This window comes from Pogona vitticeps, chromosome 2, assembly GCF_051106095.1.
Source record: "Pogona vitticeps strain Pit_001003342236 chromosome 2, PviZW2.1, whole genome shotgun sequence".
In the NCBI taxonomy this organism is placed as follows: domain Eukaryota; kingdom Metazoa; phylum Chordata; class Lepidosauria; order Squamata; family Agamidae; genus Pogona; species Pogona vitticeps.
The window spans coordinates 208,736,626-208,752,930 of NC_135784.1; the positions used below are offsets into that span (position 1 = coordinate 208,736,626).

The 16,305-nt window shown below is 42.4% G+C and overlaps 1 protein-coding gene and 1 long non-coding RNA gene across 2 annotated transcripts; one reads left to right on the forward strand and one right to left on the reverse strand.

The window, feature by feature from the left end:
* Window positions 1-9,504: 9,504 nt before the first annotated feature.
* Window positions 9,505-13,650, reverse strand: LOC144586526 (uncharacterized). Its single transcript, XR_013541393.1, has 2 exons — window positions 13,551-13,650; window positions 9,505-12,131 (listed from the first exon to the last, which is right to left on the reverse strand). It is a non-coding gene; the product is annotated as an uncharacterized LOC144586526 (long non-coding RNA).
* A 270-nt stretch (window positions 13,651-13,920) lies between these two features.
* On the forward strand, window positions 13,921-16,305 carry MRPL50 (mitochondrial ribosomal protein L50). Its single transcript, XM_020791155.3, has 2 exons — window positions 13,921-14,226; window positions 15,324-16,305. Exons 1-2 carry the CDS (start codon window positions 14,048-14,050, stop codon window positions 15,706-15,708), a joined length of 564 nt encoding a protein of 187 aa, XP_020646814.3. The 5' UTR covers window positions 13,921-14,047; the 3' UTR covers window positions 15,709-16,305.

Sequence of the window (16,305 nt, forward strand, 5' to 3'; positions counted from 1 at the left end):
CACTTTCTCTTGTGACAAGCCCAATGGATGAACCTGCTGAAAGATACTTCTTTGCACCAGCAACAGTACCATCTTCTTTCACATACGGCACCACAACTTGGCATTACAACACATCCCTTATGCAGTTGTATCTCCTGTCACAGTATTTTGGGGGATGAATATCGCAACCATTTGAAAACAAGGGAAGTAAGGCTGCTTCTTGAGCAAGTGTGGTCAATGGTTGCCTCCTCCCCCCATCTTTCCTCATTATTGGATACACTGGCTAGGGCTGAGGAAATTGCAGTCTGGCAAACTCGAGGTGTGTATGTGTGTGCAACAGCCCACCTCAATTTTAGTTGGAAGGGCTCTAGTCCTACAAATCAAAATGCACTGGGCATCCATACTGTCCTTCCCTCTTTTAATGGCTTTTCTGATACTGGCATGAAGAGAAGAAAAGAATGTGTCTGAAGCCTGCAGGATAAAAAAAAAACTCAGTTTGGAAGCTCACATTGTACTCTTCATCTGAAGGGGCATTTGCAGAAAGTACAGATACACTGGTGAGCCCTTGGCCTCTCAATCTGTTACATACTCCCCCCCTTTTTTTTCTCTCCAGATTCCTCAGGTCATTTGATGGATGCACCAGCTGAGGGTAAAGTCAGTTGTATTTTTTAATTGTCCTGTGGGTTGTAGACCTGATCAACCTCTCTTCAGAGGAACTGACAGTCCCCTTGTCGCAAGTTTGCCTAGCTTTTCCAACCTATCCAGAAAGGCTGAGAAGCCCCTCCTTCACAAGAGGGTCCATCACTGCACTTTAAGAAGGGTACTAACAAAATGAAATAAGTTCAGAGGAGGGCAACAAGGATGATCAGGGGACTGGAAACTAAGCCCTATGAGGAAAGACTGAAAGAACCAAGCATATTTAGTCTTGAGAAAAGAGCACTGAAGGAGATATAACATTCTTCAAATACTTGAAAAGTAGTCAAAGTGAGGGGCAGGATCTGTTCTCAATCATCTCAGAGTGCAGGACACGTGATAATGGGCTCAAGCTACAAGAAGCTAGTTTTAGGCTGAATATCAGGAAAAGCTTCTTAACTGTTAGAGCAGTATGTCAATGGAACCAATTATCTTGGAGGTGGTGAGTGCTCCAACACTGGAGGCATTCAAGAGAAAGTTGGACAACCATCTGTCAGATCTGTTTTGATTTGGACTCCAGCCTTGAGCAAGGGGTTTTACTTGATGGCATTTTAGGTCTATTTCAATTCCATTATTCTATGATTCTGTTTCCTGATTAATCTCTACTTAATGTATGCAAGGGAGGAGCCAACCTGGACTAATGATGTCCGTGAACTCTCACCCTTGGTGATGTGGGTTTCAGTCCAGCTACATCCAAAAGCCCACAAATTGTAGACCCCCGTACCAGGCAAAGAGCTATCACTATGAGCTTTGTCCTCTTCTTTCTTATTAATGGGAGAGGATGTGGAGGGGCGTTAAAGAAGAAGAAACATAGAAGGGGGTTACCATTCAAATTTACTGATATTTGTGCACCTGGCAAAGTGCCAGCAGAACAAAAGGAAGCACCCTAAGAACAAAGGTCTTCCAATTCCTTGCATTTTCATCCTAGCCCTTCAGGTCAGCTTACAGGGGATTTAGCTGTTTGGATCTAAGGGCAGTTGTTAGGTGGAAAGATGATCATTCATGCAAGGCTATCTGATGACTTCTGTGGCCCAGTGGGATAGCCAAGTGAGATCCCTCTGATCCACTGCTCAACTCTGTGACCCCATTCAGATTTACATAAGCCGATCTGCACCAATATAGACAGACAGGTCAGCTTAATACTGAATGTCTGCCTAGCACAACTATCCCAAGGAGATTGTGGATGGGTCTGTTCTAAAGGCTGAAATCTGGTCTGTGCCTCTCTGACTGAACCAGAAAACGCTATAACCTGAAAAAGAAGAGCAACTGGTCTTGTTATACAGTCATAATTTAGAGATGAAATGTATACACTAATGCAAATGTGCACAACTGATGAGCTTTACACCAGTTAGAAAGGGCAAACATGCATTTAATTGTGTATTATGGAGGGAAATGCCTATCAATTTGGTATCCAAGCTACATGACAAAACGTTGTACCACTATAAGAATAGATTCAAAGGACTGCTTGACAGCAGTGTAGATAAGGGCTTTGCTCTGCTTTCCTCCCCCTGCTTTGCCTTAATGTGATTGGTCAGTTGAGTCTGCCCCTGAATCCTACATACCCGCTCTCAGCAGTTAGTTTTTTTTTAACCCTATAAAATGGGCTTTCCACTTTCCACAGGCATATTTCTCATTCACAGACAAATACTAAGTCATTAAATGAATATGAGAAGCTACTCTCTCTATATATACGCCTCACCAAGCTATTGCAATGTCCAAACTCCTGCAGGGCTCGAAAGTTGTCATGTGATATTTTACCATTCCAATACAGGTGGTGTCCACCCTTATTTTTGGATACATTGCCTAAGATCAGTTGAGAGAACATAAGAATGCATCTTGCTGTCTCCAACATACAGTATGTTGATCTGGTCAACTCAAGACTGTTTGGCTTGCTGAAAGGGATGATATATACATTCTGTGGTGAGTGGCCTTGAGTTCTTTTCACTATAACCTGAATCTGGCTAAACCTGGGAATGGAGGAAAGCAGCAGTCTGGTATATGGTTCTGAGTGGGTTCAGGTTTCAGTTCCCTCATTCCTTCCTCTTTAACCCCTAGAAGTGGTGATGATTCATTTAGGTGCATAAACCTTTTATTAACTAACAAAGGAGTATCATGAATAACTCCACAGGCTGGGACAAATCGTCCCACAACAGGTGCGTCAAGTCCACTCCCCTTCTGTAGGTGTTGTGGGCTGGCTCATCTACATAAATTGAGCCTCCTTCTTCCAGAGATCTTCCTTTTGGGGGTATATGTAAATGGTCAATTCTATAGATTTAGCCCCTTCTAACTGCACAGCTATACCTTCCTTCTCCTTCCTATGAGTTTCTCCTCTTCCCTTTTCTCTTTTGGTCTCAGGCTGTCTAATGGGACAGTACTGCTGCCTCCTTTCTATTTCCTCAAGAGGAAGTTTAATCTTGACTCTCTCGAGTCTAGGGATCTTCCATCTCTAGCCATCCCCATCGTATTGGAATATTCTCCTCTCTTTCTCTACACTTCCCTTTTTCTCTCTCCTCCTGTTCTACCTCTGCCTCCTCTCTTTTTAGCCCTTCTTCTACCTCTGTCACCAAGCTATTGGGGGATTTATCCCAACTGTTGCTTGTAGTGTTCCCCTTTATTAGGTCAATGGTTCATGTTCTGTTATGTAATTGTTCATGCATATTCATGTTGCTGAGAGGCGGACCTGAGAGAGATGCTATAAGAGGCGGAGTCAGAGAGGTCAGAAAGAGTGAGAGGAAGGAAGGAGATAGAGTGTGGAGTTTGGAAATTCTGAGGTGTGATTAGAGTTAGGAGTGTATTATCAAATAGAAAGTTGTTCTAAATAATAAATTTATTTTAAAAAGATACAGTGGTGCCTCGCAAGACAAATAGAATTATTTTAGTGACTGGAAGTAAGAGAAGACAGGTCCTTTAAAAATCAGTAAACACTCTGTACTAATCATCCCAGAAGTAAATATGCCACCCAAATGTACCAAAAGGGGGAGTCCTGATGCTGAGGTTTTACCTCAAAAAACGGAGGGAAACAGTGACCCTTTAACTCAAGTAGAACAAGAACAAGAGGTATTTGATGAGGGTGCCTCAGAGGAACAAAAGGAATTAAGCTCCCAGGAGTTTGAAAAATGGAAGCAGGAACAGAAATTTAAAATTAAGGAACTACAGCTCAGAGTTGAGAAAGACACCAAACAAATTGAGCAAGAACAAATACAAAAGGAATTACGACAAAGGGAAACGGACTTTCAATTACAGATGAGACAATTAGAAATTTCTGCTCAAAACAGTAACCTTAACAACAGTGTTGGAGGGGGAATTCTCTCAAAAATTGATCTTAAGAAGTTTCTCCAATATAAAAGAGGGAACTGTCCTGAATCTTTTCTCATTGCTTTTAAGCGTGCCTGATGGGACTTTGAAATTCAAGATGATGAAAAGATGATTGTTTTGAGGGCTCAAATGAATGGAGATTTGGCTGAATTGTACTCCCAGATGCCCCTTGAGAAAGCAAGAGATTCTAAGGTGTATAAAAAGATGGTTTATTCACTGTTTTGTATTAACACTGAACACCTGAGGCAAAAATTTCGCTCTCTTACTAAATGGCAGGAGGAATCTTACTCACAGTTGGGAGCTAAATTGCTGCAATGTCTTGAGAAGTGGATGGAAAGAGAGAATATCACTTCTCTAGATTCAGGTTCAGGAACCTTTATTGGCATACTGCATAGAATAAAACACAAACAATTACAATAAAATACATCTAAAATGTTCAACGGCTAACAGGTGGGACGAACCAGCCAAAAGCATGTTTAGGGCTCTTCAATCTGCAAGAGCACGCTACGACGCCTCTGCATAATGGCATATACATATCTAGCAGTTGGTAGGGTAAGTTCCTTAATATTGCCACTTAAAAGATGTTGCATTTTCCTCAAATCATCCCATCCGGAGTGGGAGGAGAGAAAAGTGCTTAGATAAGACAGGCAAATATCCTTGTACAGAATACAATAAAATAGCATATGCTGCAGAGATTCAACCTCTCCCTGACCACACGGGCAGACTCTCAGTTCTTTTGGTAAGCCCTTGTACCTGCCCTGCGCTAAGCTTGATGGTACTATATTGCATCTGGCAAGGGTAAATGCCCATCGATCTTGTGGCTGTTCTAGGAGATAAAGATAGCTCGGTCTACAGCCCTAGATAAGGGACAGCTGAAAATGAAGTGGAGAACAAACTCTTTGGGCAGCGCTATGCAAAATTTGCCCCTCTATATCCAAAACCCTTTTTTTGATTGTTTGAAACACCCCGGAGGGGGGTATTGAGCCCAGTAAATCTGGTGACAGCCCCAGGGTCTTGATTTTCTTAAGAAATAGGGCCAGGCCTTTTGGAAACAGACTGTCGGCAAGGAGCGCTTGAAATAAGGTGTCCTGAGGTGATAAGAAACAGATTTTGATCCAATATTTCAAGAATCTGAGCCAGGCCTGGGTCTCAATCCTGTGTTGACCGCCTTCAAGGCATAGAGCAGCATAAGGCACACAGTGGGGGAGACCAAAGATTTTATATAGAAATGTAGATTGGACTCTTTCCACAGAGCTGTGTAATGCAGACATCCAGATGGGGGCGCCATATAGAAGCTGTGATGCTGATTTAGCATTAAAAACCTGCAGCGCAGCAGGGATGTAAGAATGGCCCCACATATGATGGAAACGTAAGATAGCCTGTGCTGAGAGCTTTGCAGACTTAATCGCTGCCCTTTGGTGAGTTGTCCAGGAGTGTCGATAATGAAAAAAGACACCCAAGTACTGTACTTAAACTCTCTAACCTGCTGGATATAGTTGCCATTGAAGGACCACGAGAAGGATTTCCAAGCTTTGCCAAAAGCAATAATTTTAGATTTCTCAAAGTTTAACTGGAGATTATTGCATATCAAATAGTCATAGCAACCGGTAACAAGCCGCTTTAGGCCAACCCTTGTGCTGGAGAGTAGAACCATGTCGTCCGCATATAACAGAATTGGAATTTGTAAATGGCCCAATTTGGGGCTATGACCATTGATATTATGTAGGAGTGGGGCGAGGTCATTAATAAATAAATTGAACAGAGTTGCCAGAGCGTAGCCTTGCTTCACTCCTCTGTTGGAGAAAATCTGATTGGAGAGGGCCCCCTGCATCGACATTTTTATGCGACATGTAGAGCCCTCATGGAGTTTTTGGATTAAAAAAAGGAGCCTCCTATCAATACCCAGCCTGGCGAGCTTTAGCCATAGAATATCTCTATCGATGGAGTCAAGGCCCCTTTTAGATCTAGGAAGGCTGCATAAAAGCGACTATTACGCTGTGAAGCGTATTTAGAAATCAGATGGGATAAAATCAGGCAGTGGTCTAATGTAGACTTTCCTGCCTTAAAACATGCTTGTTCAGGTCCCAGAATATCTTGGTCTAATAGCCAGTCTTGTAGTTTGTAGAGTAGATAACTGCCGTACATCTTCCCAGTGATAGCAAGAAGGCTTATTGGTCTATAATTTGCAGGGGATTTCTTATCGCCCTTCTTATAAATGGGAATCACTATGGCCTGTGTCCATGGTCTAGGCATGATACCAGACCGATTAACGGAGGTAAATAAAGCAGCAAGCACAGGCGCCCACCAATCGGGGTAAGCCTTAAGCACTTCCGGAGGAAGGGCATCGGGACCCGGAGCCTTTCCAGCTCTAAGGTGTCCTATAATTTTTGTTATTTCGCTAGTTGTAACTGGGGCCCAATCCGGAAGATCGCTGGGTGGGAGCGAGACGGTTGGCACTGTGGGCTTGCAGCTGTCATAAAAAGTGGCCAAGAAGTGCTGTTCCCATGTCCCAGCTGGTATATAGGGGAGGTCCTGTGAGTTCTTATTAAAAATGAATGAGCCTGAAACCACCTCCCAAAATGTTTTGTCGTTACCTGAGTGGATGGCCTGAGCTAAATGAGACCAACGGTCCATTATAGAGTGAAGATGGAGCTTCTTAATGGCTATTCTGAGGTGGTTTTTCAACTCAAAATACTGAGAGGGGAGCTTGAAGGCCTTTGAGGATCTATAGTTATTATAGATCCTCCTCATATCCTGCTTCAAGGCAAGACATTCCTTGTCTAACCTAGGACATATGGCCGAGGCCTGTCTTTTCTGAGGTTGTTGAGGAAGCTGGCCAAGGCTAGCTAATATGGTGTCTATAAGGTGCTCAAACCCTTTGATGTGATCTTCGGGCTTTGATGAAGATAACCAATTGAGGAAGCCTTGCGGTGTCATCTCTAGATTAATTACTTTTTGAAAGAGATGTTTTGCTTTATGGTTCCATTTGATTCTGGGCAGGATCAATGGGCACTCCTCAAGGGCCAAGTTGGTCATAACAGTAGAGTCTGTGTTGAGAGCAAGGCTACAACATAAGGGGAGATGGTCACTAGCTAAGGGCTCACCCACCCGGAACTCAGCCACGCATGATAAAAGGGAAACGGGGATCAGAATATAATCTATTGTGCTGGATCCACGGGGGGAGATGTACGTGAACTCACCCTCGCTGTCGGACTCTGTAAGGCCATTTAGCCAGATTAAACCTCTAAGTAGACAGAGTTTTGCCAAATGAATCCCTGCGCCATTAATTTGGTGGTCTTTAGACTGCCTCTCTGAAACATAGGGATGTAAGAGGGAAGCATCACTAAATGTATCCAGGACATGGTTGAATATGACCTCACCCTGGCCTACTCTAGCATTTAAGTCTCCTGCTAACAGCAAAGGAATCCTTGGAAACCTAAGATCAAGATTGTCTAAGGCGTGGCTCAAGGCTTCCCATTGACTGGGCCTGTGAGACTTGGAAGAGACTGGGGACATGTAGACATTGCCTATCAAGATTTCTTGGTTCCTGATTTTAAGTTTTATACCCTGGATTTTACAGCTACCATCAACTGTGAGAACGGAATCTGTAGATAGGGAGTCAGCAACTAATATTGCTAGGCCCCCAGATGGATGGCCCTTTGCCATGAGCCTTTGCGCTGGAAGGGAGAATGAGGCATATCCTGTTAGTAGTATAGAATGAACTGCCCACGTTTCTTGGAGTAAGATAATGCTAAAGCCTTGGAGTGCTGAACTCACTTCTCTAGAACAAATGAAAAATTTGATTGGGTTAGAACAATTTTACTCCATATTACCTGGCGAATTGTGTTAGGGACAAAAATCCTAAAAATCTACTAGAAGCAGGTGAACAGGCAGATTTTATTAATGAGTACAGGGACCCAAGATTCTCAGAGTTAAAAATTAACAGACCAAACTGGGACAACAATAAGAAACCCTTTAATAAAAATTACCTCAGCAAAACAACAGGAAGAGGCCAGGGTAGTATTTCACCTAAATTGCCAAGACCTAGTCCGCCAAAGCAAATAAACCCTGAGTCAAAGTTCATCAAATCTCCTAAGAATGAGAGAAACTATAAATGTTTTAACTGCGAACAGCCAGGCCATTTACAATTCCAGTTTGTGCAAAATAAACATAATACGGGGAAGAATGATAATCAAACCAAAAAGTGTATTGTTTAAAATAAGTGGAATCGGTTGAGGGAAGCAGTAACCATAGACCTGTTTCCATGACAACCACTGCTTCTACTGATCTTGAGGAGGAGGACATTCCTGAAGCCCCTATAGTACATTGTTTTTACATTATAAATGACAATACTCTTCAAAAACGCTGGTGAAGAGATATTAGTGGGAGGAAAGAAATACACTGCTATAAGGGACACAGGATCTCAAATTTCTATAGTACATTCTGATCTGATAATCCAGGATGACGTAATTCCAGACAGAACAATGACCCTAAAAGGGATTGGGAAAGAACCCGTGGAGTTAAAAGTGGCTGAGATTCAAATAGGTTATAGGAATTGGTCTGGAAAGTGGCAGGTAGCCATTTCAGACAAAATACCAGCAGCTTTTTTACTTGGTTGGGACTTAATAGAGCATGTGCAGAGTGCTTTTGAAGTAACATGTTCCATGAGGGAGCAGTTAACAATCCCTGAGGGGAAAAATGATTCCCTAACCTCTGATTCTATTCAGAGATGCCCAGTTTAGAAAAGGACAATGAGATAACCAAAATGGCTGATGAGGATATTTTGGAAAACTCTAATGATCCTTCCTGTATTAAGAAACAGAGGGAAGATAGTACTTTGAAAGATTGTATTACACTAACCCCTGAACAGCCAGAAAGGTCTATGACTGATAAATGCCTGATATATGGAGATGGGTTGCAGCTGATAGAGCATGTTAAGAGTGCTTTGGCACTTACACTCTCACCAGGGGGCCAGGAATCTATTGCAGTAGCACTGGATACTGCATCCAAAGGAGGCCTGGAGGGAAAAAGACTCTTTGGAAATAAGCCTAATAATCATTCAGCAGCTGATCTCATGCATGTGAAAACCCCAAATAAAATTTAGTTTGGCTCAGGAGCAGAAGGAGGACACTATTAGGGTAGATTGCTTTGGAGCAGATACCAGTACACCCACTTTGTTGTCTCCTGAATACCCTGAAAGGTCTTGCCTGGATAAGGAGTTTTTATATAAAGAAAAGTCCTTAGAGATGGCAGAGCCAAGCTTGGGAAGTGCTCCTGGAAAAGAGAAGAGCTTGTATGAGGCCCAGAGAAGAGCAGTCTGTCCTGAGGACCACCTAGTAGTAGAACTGAGAACTATAGAGGGGAGAAAATTGCTTTTGGCAGGGGTGAAACAAGTAGACATTAAAACCTTGCAAAGCAAACCCTTATCTAGTATATCACCGAATGAAGGAATAGAATCACATAACACCTGCAGTGCATCTAAAACCAACCAATTGTTTAAGACTGCACTTAAAAGAAACTCACCTGAGAAGCTTAAAGAGACCCTTGATAGTGGTCCCCCACATAGGGAAAACTTGGTGATAAAAGTACCTGTGGGCAAATGCAGGAGTGAGAAGGAGAGCGAACTGCCTATCCTTTTCCTAGCTGAGAAAGTGAAGCTCTGAGCCAGGCTTAAAACTGAAGTCACTATAAAACGACCAGCAGACGACATCCTGTGGACAACCGAGTGGCTGATGACCGCCAGTCAATGGAAAAGGTTGCAGAGGAAGGAGCCAATGGTCAACAAAGGGACTCCTGGGTGCCAGCAGTCGTGTGTCCAGCTGAAGGAGGCTGTAACAACCGGACCAGTTGTCAGCACACCTGATTACAACTGTGAGTCCACCCTCTTTACAGATGCTTTGAGCTATGGACTTGGAGAAGTGCGGTGCCAAGCAGATGACGCCAGGAGTATGTCAAAATTGGACTTTGCAAAAGAGACTCAGATCGTGCCTCGGAAGCTAAATGACTGATGGGGGGGGATAGACATTTGTAAATGCAATGAAAAATTGAATATCCATGGACAGAGACGTAAAGAATGATACTAGGACTTTTATTATAAACTGAAATGGACTATGATTCACAGTTTAATTATTTATGTAAAAGTTTCATGTTTGTGATTTCTGTATGGTTGGTAATGTTATGAATATTAGTAAAATGTTTAGAGTAATAGGAATGGTAATTGTTATATTGAATGTGATGTTACCTATAGAACTGTGAAATGTTATGTAAGTTATGCAATTGTGCCTGTTTGTTTAGGAGGAAAAATGTGTTTCCCCTTCCAAACAAACATATTTAAGAGCGGAGGTCTGCAGCATTCCCCTTTATTAGGTCAATGATTCATGTTTTGTTATGTAATTTTTAATATATATTCATGTTGCTGAGAGGTGGAGCTGAGAGAGATGCTATAAGAGGTGGAGTCAGAGAGGTCAGAGAGAAAGAGTGAGAGGAAGGGAGAAGGAGATAAGAGTGTGGAGTTTGGGAAATTCTGAGGTGTGATTGGAATTAGGAGTGTATTATCAAATACAAGGCTGTTGTTAATAATAAGTTTACTTAAAGTAGATATTCATGAATCAATATCAATTTCTGTAATCAATAAACAAAAGTCTTATTTAAAAGACTTTTGAGTGTGGATCTGAATCTTTATCTTCCAGAAGTAATGGTGATTTAGTGATCAGCTGGTGGCAGCAGTGTAAAAGAAGGGACTGTTTGCCTTCGCGTGCTCTGAGTCTTGACAGTCAAGAAAGGGGCACGAGGGCGAATGCCACATATTCTCCTCTTTTTCTACCCTTCCCTTTTTCTCTCTCCTCCTGTTCTACCTCTGCCTCCTCTCTTTTTAGCACTTCTAGCTCTGTCACCAAGCTATTGAGGGATTTATCCCAACTGTTGCTTGTAGTGTTCCCCTTTATTAGGTCAATGGTTCATGTTCTGTTATGTAATTGTTCATGCATATTCATGTTGCTGAGAGGTGGAGCCGAGAGAGATGCTATAAGAGGCGGAGTCAGAGAGTCAGGGAGGTCAGAGAGAAAGAGTGAGTAGAGTGAGAGGAAGGAAGAAGGAGATAAGAGTGTGGAGTCTGGAAATTCTGAGGTGTGATTGGAGTTAGGAGTGTATTATCAAATAGAAAGTTGTTGTAAATAATAAAGAAGATACAGTGGTGCCTCGCAAGACAAACGCCTCGCAGGACAAAAAGCTCACAAGACAAATGGTTTTGGCAATGGAGTTGATGACTCGCAAGACAAATGTCCCTATGGCCGTGCTTCGCAAGAAGAATGCTTTCCGTTTTTTGTTCCTGCCTCTTGTTTGCTGATTTTTAAATGTTTGTCTATAATGTATAAAAAGTTAAAGTTTTTTGACTGAAATTTTTAAAATCATCTGCACAATATGTATGGCTTTAAAGAGCACTTAATAAATCCTTTGTAAACCACATTTGACTTTGTTCTGACTTTTTTTGCCCATAGGAACGCATTAATTAGATTACAATGCATTCCTATGGGAAAACGCATTTCGCAAGACAAATTTTTCAGAAGACATTAAACATGGAACGAATTAAATTCATCTTGTGAGGCACCACTGTATTCATGAATCAATATCAATTTCTGTAATCAATAAACAAAAGTCTTATTTAAAAGACTTTTGAGTGTGGATCTGAATCTTTATCTTCCAGAAATAATGGTGATCTAGTGATCAGCTGGTGGCAGCAGTGTAAAAGAGGGGATTGTTTGCCTTCGCGTGCTCTGAGTCTTGATGGTCAAGAAAGGGGCATGAGGGTGAATGCCACATTACTTTCCCACTCTTCTCTTTCCCTTCCCCACTCTTTTGCTCCTGCATTCCCAGATGGGCCATTGTTGTCCCATAGCATAGGGGACACTTGAGGGGACAGCTCACCTTCCTCTTCGAGGGAGTGGCTTGTTTCTTCTCACAATGATTGATTTCAGAATCCAGCCAAGCTTCTTGGGCTGTGTCATGCTGGCATGATATGCATATATATGCTGCTTTCTCCTCAGTAAGCCCAAGGCAGGGTAGATGGCTCTCTCGCTCCTCATTTTAATTTAAAAACAGTCTTGTGGAAACAGTCTTCTTTTGAAAATTTGAAAACTGATTTCTTTCTGGAAAAGGAGAAAAATATATTAGATGCCTTCTACATATGCCCAGAACCCATGCTCTAGTGCTCATTCATAGAGAAAGGACAACTGTCTTTGAAAAGAAAAGGTAGGTTGTCAGTGCTTGGGCATTTTACTCAGATTGAAGATTTGTTTTTCTATGAGAGACTAGAAAACGAAAAAAACCTGCACATCCTCAGAGACTACAGCAGCCACATGTTCGCCTCTACAAAGGGCAGCTCTCAGTATGACAGGCTGCCTGGGGACAATCTTCTTGTTAGACATGTCCTTAATTTGAAGAGTTATTTAGGATAAATCTGATTTAAAGATAGAGAATCAGAGGGCAAGAGGTCAGCTATGTTGGGAAGGACCTCAACAGCAAAATGAGCAGGCACCTAGTAGTATTAGAGCAGTAGTCACATTCTCAAGTGAGAGGGCTGTTAAAATTCTAGAAATCATTGCTAATTTTGCATCTGTAGGGACGTGATGGTGCTGCGGGTTAAACCACAGAAGCCTCTGTGCTGCAAAGTTGGAAGACCAGCCGTCATAAGATCGAATCCACATGACGGAGTGAGCTCCTGTCGCTTGTCCCAGCTCCTGCCAACTTAGCAGTTCGAAAGCATGTAAAAATGCGAGTAGATAAATAAGTACCACCTCGGTGGGAAGGTAACAGCGTTCCGTGTCGAGCTGCGCTGGCCACGTGACCACGGAAACTGTCTACTGACAAACACAGGCTCTATGGCTTAGAAACTGGGATGAGCACCACGCCCTAGAGTCGAACACGACTGACTAAAATGTCAAGGGGAACCTTTTGCATCTGTATATAAACAGTAGCATATGCAGGTTGCTGCAAATCCTATCTTTAGTGATCCACGTTTAGGGTGGCTGGATTGAAAAAAAAAAAGGACAAGGTTCCTGTACCTTGAAGAGGAAACTGAAAGAGGAAACTTCAGCAAGTGTGGCTTGCGTTAGAAGCTGCATCTACTGAAATTTCCACTTGAAAGCAAGAATTAAAAGCACAAGAGTCCTGCTGTCTTTTTCTTCTGGTCATCTTCTACGTGTGTCCTCTTTTAGGGTGAGGCGTGAATGCCAATCAAAGACATGGAGCATAAAGGCAAACTGTGGGAAGGCAACTCTGTTTGAAGCTAGTTTGGCACAACGAGGGGCGGCAGTCACCAGGAGTAGAAAGAAGTCTCAACATGGATGAAACGGGTACCATAAAACTATTCTAGCCAGGGTGGATAAAATCAATGCTTAAAAAAAATCAAATTTGATTTAAATAAAATCCACCCTGATCCTAGATGGCTCAAACAAGTGAGCCAAGCGGCATGACATGGGAGAGGATAAGAAACGAAAGACTACGATTAGCCATGGCGACTTAATTTGAAAATTTTAAGGAATGAAAAAGGTATTAAATTAGGTTACCCGCAACAAGACTCCTCTTAACCATGGAATTTACAAAAACCTTCCTTCCACCGGGCATACACTATGTGGAAGCCATTTGAGGGACAACGGAAGGGGGAAAGACAAGTTCCCCCTTCTAACCTCGCCACCGACATACTCACCGCCAATTGGCCTCTAGGCATGTCAGTCAAACGGGTGTCCTAGCCGCTCTACAATTTGTCCCCTACCTGTTGGTTGGTGGTCATAAAGGCGCTGACCAATTACGAACGACTTTCGCAAATAAGGCGTGAATTTTTGTTGGACCAGAATAGAGACAGGCATCCGTCCCTGCTTTGGTTGCTATGGCAATTGCAGTAGCCAATCCAATCACAGATCATAAAAGGCACCTGCTCCTTTATCCTGTCATCACTACAAAATTGCGGGGGTCATGAAGCGTCGGACACGACTAAGCAACAACAAAACGTGTAACCACTCTACTTTTCTATCTCTAAGGAAAAGCAGAGTCTCTTAATCCCACAATGCAACGGGCTCGGCGAAGCCTATTGGTTCCTTGCTCTTCCCTTCGGCGTAGCTTCGGCGCCGGCGGAGAGGTCTCCGTGTGTTCCAAGATGGCCGCCGCCGTGAGGCTCGGGAGAGTCTGCGTCTACCGCCTGAGTTTTGGGGTCCCTGCGCGCAGAGAATTCTCGGAAGACTTGCGGTGAGATTCCCTCCCTATGGAAGGGGAGAGGAATAGGTGGGATCCCGCGGTGGAGGGACCGGTGTGGCGCTCAGGAGATGTGTATGTGTGAAGGTGGCGGGCTTGGCTCACAGTCTGAGGTTCTGTTCAGAGGCTTACACCTTCCCGCTTCATTGTTCATTTGTTTCTTTGTTTCATTCATTTTAAATTACAGCCACAATATTATTAAACATGATATTAAGAATTAAGCATCGGTGGTGGCTAGGAGTGCCTTTGCACAATTAAAACTACGTAGCTGCGCCCATTCCTGGGGAGGTCTGATCTGGCCACAGTGACTCCAAAGGTGGAGTAAAAATATTTTAAATAAAATTGGAATAAGGAACTTAAATCCCCCCCCCCTCTGTAATCATAACATTTTAGAGTTGGAGTGAGCAACTTCGGACTATCTAAATGTTCATCTGCCCCATTAGAGTTAGATGAGAGTTGCAGGCCAACACCACCTGTAAGTTTCTTGTACTTTTTCCCAGGTTTAGAATCCTTTAAGCAGGAGACATGGATAGAAGCTTATGGGCTTGTTCTGTTTTTTTTTTTTTTTAAATAAACCAAGCAGACTGACTAAAACAATTCTCTTTATTAGTGTACTACACAGGCCTGAAATATTAGAGTTGGATTTGGGAATGCAGTAGGACCTCCCGTATCCATGGGATCAGTATCCACAGTTTCACTTATTCAAAGTCTAAAAATATTAAAAGGAAAAAAAAAACCCAGAAAAAACGCTATTTTCACATGTACTACCAAACTGCCCACTAGAAAGAGCAAGACACCATCCTTTGAACACTTGTTAATGAAAAATACCTAGTGTTTTCTCTGGTTCGGACAATACATGTGAAAATATTTTTTCCTGTTTTTTCCTTTTATCATGCACTCTCACTTGCTCGCTATTATCTGCAGTTTCCAGTATCCACTGTGGGTGTTGGATCCAATCTCCAGTGGATATGAGGGTTCTACTGTACTTGATTCAGATTCATACTGGTAAAAATATATTGGGAGGGCATTGTTAATATGAAAATGGTGTAAATGTTTTAATGCTATGTTAGAAAATTGTCTTCTTTTCACAGGACGAAAAGTAAGCCTGAGTTAGCTGTATCAGCCGTTCCAGTTAATGAGCCAGTTCTAATTTGTCCCCTACCGCAAAGCAGAAAATACCTCCCTCCTGAGGATCTCCAGAGTCGTGTAGAGTCTCATGTCCGAGAGATTTTCGGATCCTCAGTTGCCAAGGACTGGCAAAAGGCATCTCTGGGAGACAGCAGTTTAAAGTATCGCTTGTTGGCGCAGCTGGCAGCAGATCTGGGGCATACTGTTCCTAATTCTCAGCTTCATCAGATGAAGAGTGCAGCAGATGTTGTGGCTTTCTACAGCATCCCTGTGAAGGACATATCAAAGTTTGATGAATTAGGCACAGAGGAGCTGCCCCCAAACCTGAGGATCAAATGGCAGTACTAAGCCGATACGGTGAATGAAAGTACCATTCTGCATTCTTGGCTACATGGCGCAAGAGCGTTGGTTCAGTTATGACTTTTTCAGATGCCCTGATATTAATAACTTTCTCCTTATAATTGCTTAACATTACTAGCAATACTAAACTATAGAAGCAAATAACTGAAGCTTATTCTTATTTTTGTGGGGGGAGGGGCTTGATTATTTGTTTTGTTTTATGTAATCATTGTTGGAAGAAACAGTGGTCACTGAAATTAAGCCAAGAAGAGCAGTCTCTCCTGTGTTGCCTACTTTTGTTGTTTGAAGGAGTCTTTGCATTTAACTCATCTATATGTAAGATAGCGTTAAAGTAACACTTGATTTACTGCAAACCACGTTAGGTTTAAGACATGTGAAAAGCTGTACTCCTCTTTGCCTTTCCTTGTCAGTAATCTTATTTGAAAGTGTTATGGGCACCAGCGCTCTTCTATTGACATAATTTTATTTTCCAATGTGTAGCTATGAATTAAGAAGGCTAAGCATCTTCCTTTTTAAAAAAAAATTACAGTACATCAAGAATGCAGTGAATTTTTTTGTAAGAAAATAAAGCCATGGCAAGAACAA